Source organism: Morone saxatilis, unplaced genomic scaffold, assembly GCF_004916995.1.
Source record: "Morone saxatilis isolate NCDOM2014 unplaced genomic scaffold, NCSU_SB_2.0 Contig11, whole genome shotgun sequence".
NCBI classification, from domain to species: Eukaryota; Metazoa; Chordata; class Actinopteri; family Moronidae; genus Morone; species Morone saxatilis.
This window is the reverse complement of record NW_023339663.1, coordinates 12440553-12445039: the sequence shown is the minus strand read 5'-3', so window position 1 is coordinate 12445039 and position 4487 is coordinate 12440553. Positions and strand designations below refer to the sequence as shown.

General features: G+C 39.9%; 1 protein-coding gene across 1 annotated transcript in view; it reads left to right on the top strand.

The window, feature by feature from the left end:
- Positions 1-3698: 3698 nt before the first annotated feature.
- fam189a1 (family with sequence similarity 189 member A1) overlaps positions 3699-4487 on the top strand; it is a 91818-nt gene continuing 91029 nt past the window's right edge. The window contains exon 1 of the mRNA XM_035652110.1: positions 3699-4015. Within this exon, the coding sequence (XP_035508003.1) occupies positions 3767-4015 (249 nt within the window). The 5' untranslated portion in view covers positions 3699-3766. The remainder of the gene's footprint in view (positions 4016-4487) is intronic.

The following is a 4487-nucleotide window of genomic DNA, read 5'->3' as shown; positions in this document are numbered from 1 at the left end:
CACATAATGGAGTATGAAGAAGACCCAGTCAGTGCTGTTTACTGCACCCATGGATGAAGGCGAGACACTGATGATCGTTACAAGCTGTTCTTTAAACTTTTTTCCCAATTTGAAGTTTTTGATGTGAAATGAAACCATTAATGCATGCCCCATGCCACTGAGGATTGACACTATATATAAGGCAACGTTTAATGTCATTTTTACATGAATTTAGATGGATGGTTGGCTTTTGAGGCGTACGCGTTTCAAAAAATCTGTGTTGGTATATTTATGCTATATATGCATACAGTATATATAGGAGTATAGAGAAGATTTACTAAAATTTTACTCATGAATTCAATTACAAATCGACATCTTGGTTTGTTTTTTTTCTCAGTTCAGGTGACTTAATAAAAAAAAAATGTATCTACGTTTTTTCCACATCGAGGGAATTTTAATGAAGGTTTGAGACAGACATGAGGTAAACCAGTGATGGTGACATTTGCATGTTTCTGATGAAGGAGTCGGCAAAACATGAGCTGGATTTGAACCCAAGTGGCACACTTTAAGAGACGTTATTCCTTCACTCCTTCCTTTTATTCTTCCTTTTCCTACAGTAATATCTTGTAGCTTAATTTCTTACCGAGTACCACGTCTCTCCTTCCAGCCTGAGGGAGATCTATGCATGTTCTTTACTCAGGTCCATTAGCCTCCTCAGTTTCTTCCTCACATCTATTCTCTCTCTCTCTCTCTCGTCTTTTTCTTCTCTCTTTCTTCTCTCTGTGCACTCTTGCACTCACACACAAATAAGCAGTGATGCCTTATCTGCAGATTATTCACTTTTCATTAAGAAAAAAAGATAAGTTATGATAAATTATGGTATAATGTCATTTGTTTTGCCATTTTTTGTGAACCCACTGTATAAATGAACTTGGGTTTAGCACACAATAACAGTTGATAAAGGATAACAAAGGTATGCTCTTCTTTTATCTGCTATGCATTACTTAAAGAAAAAAAAACAACAGAAAAGAAGTGGCTGTAAATAAAGCTAGCATATTGCCTTGTTTCTTTTTGTTTGTAAATGAACTTTTTGTATGTCTTTCTTTTTTGTATAAAACTTAGAGAAAACATGTTTTAAAAAGTGGAAGAAAGTGAACGTGGTTATCTTTGTATTCTGGATATACCCTCGAGCCTTGGAACTTGTAACCTAACAATAATACATCACACCTTTTCTACCGATATATTCACACCATGTTACGGTCACAATAAAAGGTCTTTTTATGGCTCTTTAAGGATCAGGAATGTGCTTGGGCTAAAATGCATTTAAAACATGTTCTTTTCAAAGGGTGTGCTCTCAAAGTGTCCCCCTCACTGATTTGTGATACTGGATGCTGTATTGTGTGCCCTTAAATGTATTTTTGTACTAATAGACAATATATTATGTATGGCACACCAGTACCATTTTATTTTTAGATATAACACGGCTTTAACTGGATATTAGCTCTTCACGTGTGGCTGACTTTTTTTCTCTTCTGCAACACAATTTTAAGTATACCACTGTATTAATAAATAAAATCATTTTTAAAGAGTGTGTGTCTGAATGTTCTTTTCGCCTCTGCTGATCACAACTCCTCTTAAGCTTCCTGTTGTTATTATATACATCATTTTGGTACGACTGCAATAGATGAACTGTTTTCATTATTGGTTAATGTAACATTTTATTTATTTTTTAAGATTTAAATTGATTGTTAGTTTCATCAGTTAAATATCAAGAAGTCAAGATGGATCTGGCAAATCATGAAGCAATTTTACTCTTTTATCCAACAGTCCAAACTCACATATATATTCACTTTCACAACAAGACAGACAATTCTTACCTTTGAGCAGCTTGAGCCACTGATGTTTTATTGGTTGTTTTTTTGTTAGAATAATGACTTCACTATGAAAAACCACTGCAGATTAATTTAGTCGTTTAACTAACCCATTAATTGGCTCTACTTCTGAGTGTTATGTTTGGCTGTGTATCTTGGCTCAGGTNNNNCAGGTGAGCTCTGAATGAGTCTGCTGAACAAGGTCAGAAATACAGAAGTCCTTCAGCTCCGATTGTACTGTCTCAGGGTCCTATTGTCAACTGATAAATCCTGTCTTCAATAGCCACATTCGAACAGTCTTACTCCCTACATACACTGAGGACCTGCATGTGGTGAAAAGCAAGAGAAAAGAAGCAAAATATGTTTAAAGAAGTCAAATTGTAGACATTTTAATTTCCCTATTTATATAATTAAAGTGGTGCAGTTACATCAGTAGCCTATGGTCTTTATTTAAAAGGTTTGATTTCATAAAATATTTAGAAAATGTGAGTGCATGTTTGGAAAAAAAGATACAATTATGATGAAAAATGTGCACAATTAAAGGAACCTTGCAGGATGCTACCTTCCTCTTGGTTACTCTTTACCTTTAATACTCGATATGTTCACCTCTTCAGAAACTCTGAGAAAGAGAAAAACAACGTTCTATCTAATCTGTATTTCTCTCAAACCCTCTCAGGACATTTTCTAATGATCACTAATTCTTTAATAATGTGCAGCCAGTCTAATTCCTGTGTGCTCTTCAGGCAGAATCCTCCTCCAGGTGTGTCGCAGTTACTACCTGCCTATAATGAAGGAGAGGTGATACAGAGCCAATGACAATGCAGTGGATGATGTCCTGATGCTGCAGCTGGACTGTGGTTTTATAGAAACGGTAAACACACCTGAACCTAAAGCTCCTTAAATCGGTTGTCCCATGAATTCTGATTACATGATGGAAATGTAAGAAGGCTCAGACTGAATGCTGCATGCAAAACACAAAACACATCATAAATGCGCGCTTCATTCTTCATAATATATATAAAATCATACTGATGCTGCTCCTCTGATGATCACATCCTACCACGTTTCCATCCACTACCACATCACGAGCAGTGGTAACAAATCACGCGCATTTCTTCTCTTTTGTGTGTGTGTGTGTGTGTGGATGCTGCCTGATAGTAAAGACCTCCCCTCCTTCACTATCGTAGTAAAACAGCCTCCGTGCAGCTCGCCGCCATGTAGACGCGCAGAGTGGCACATCTCCAATACGCAGTGTGCATCTCCTGTCCTGGCTCAGAGATTGTGCTGTGTGGAAAAACCCACGGCCGGTGCCTCACGCAGAAACAAGAAGCGCTGCTCGTGGAAGGACTGCGGATTTTCAGACACCAAAACCAAACCAAACCAAAACAGTGATTTCAGAAACCATTTAGACGTCTAATCTTCAAGGAAGCTCGCGCTTTGTTGGGGTTTGTTATCCTCATCTCTCGCTTTAGAGTTGTTGGAGGAGCCTGCAGGGGTCGAGCGTGACAGCGCGACAATGCTGCTTTACAGCAGGATGATGCGTTTCTTTCTTTTCGCCTTTTGACTTTTAGAGGGAATGGGCTCTTTGCCGGAGCGGTCGCAGAGAACTCGGGCGATTTTATTTGGTGTATTTATTTCGACTTGAGAAATATCCCCAGTTTGTGCGTGTGTTATGGTAAACATCTGGTGCCTCGCTCCGTCCGCTCTTTCCTCACCTTTCTCCTCCCAACCCGCCGCAGCGCAGCTCTAATTGGAGCCACTCCGAAGCATCTTAATTGATGGAAATCAGCCACACCGGACACTGACCTCCCGACTGCCACTGCAGGCTCAAACACAGCGACTCTGCTGTCTGTGGATGTTATTGTGTTTTATTGGTGCTGCTGGGTTTTTTGTTGTTGTCGTACCCTTCAGTGACAATGCCGTTGAACGCGCTGCCCCGCGGCGGCAGCAGCAGCATCGGCGGCCCGGGGTCCCTGAGCCCGGCGTCGCTGTCCCGCAGCCTGTCCCGGCTGCGGGAGTACCGGACCCGGACGAGGATCATGCTGGCTCTGGGAGTCTCTCAGATGGTCCTGGGAAGTCTCATCCTGGCCGTCAGCTTCGCGGCTTTGGCTCTCACCACATCACCCAGAGTCCGGCACTCCTGTCCCTTCTGGGCAGGTTTCTCTGTGAGTACAACAATTACACAATGATTTCATTTCAATTCAAGTTCTTATCTCCTGAATAAAAAGAAAATTCACATAGTAGCCTAAAACACACTGTGAGATAAAAAAAAGATTTTTAAAAACATTATTTATTTTTGTATTATTTAGGATCCATAAAATAGGATTATTTGTCACTACACTGGTTTCATAGACTATTGACTGGCATAGGAGACCTAAAATGTTGATATTGTTGCTGTAGACTCAGTATTTAAGGAATATTAGAAACTTGATTGAGTGATTTTGAATTTGTAGGAGGTCCAGTTTTTTAATTCTCAGGTAGAGAGCTAAACTAATTGGTGTGCCAGTGCCATGAAGGAAAAGAAATTAGGTTTTTAAATACATTTTGGAGGACAGGGCCAATAATAGGCAATTAGTTGTGAGTATGCAGAGCTTCTGTGGTAACCAGTGATACAGCACACACACACTTACACACACA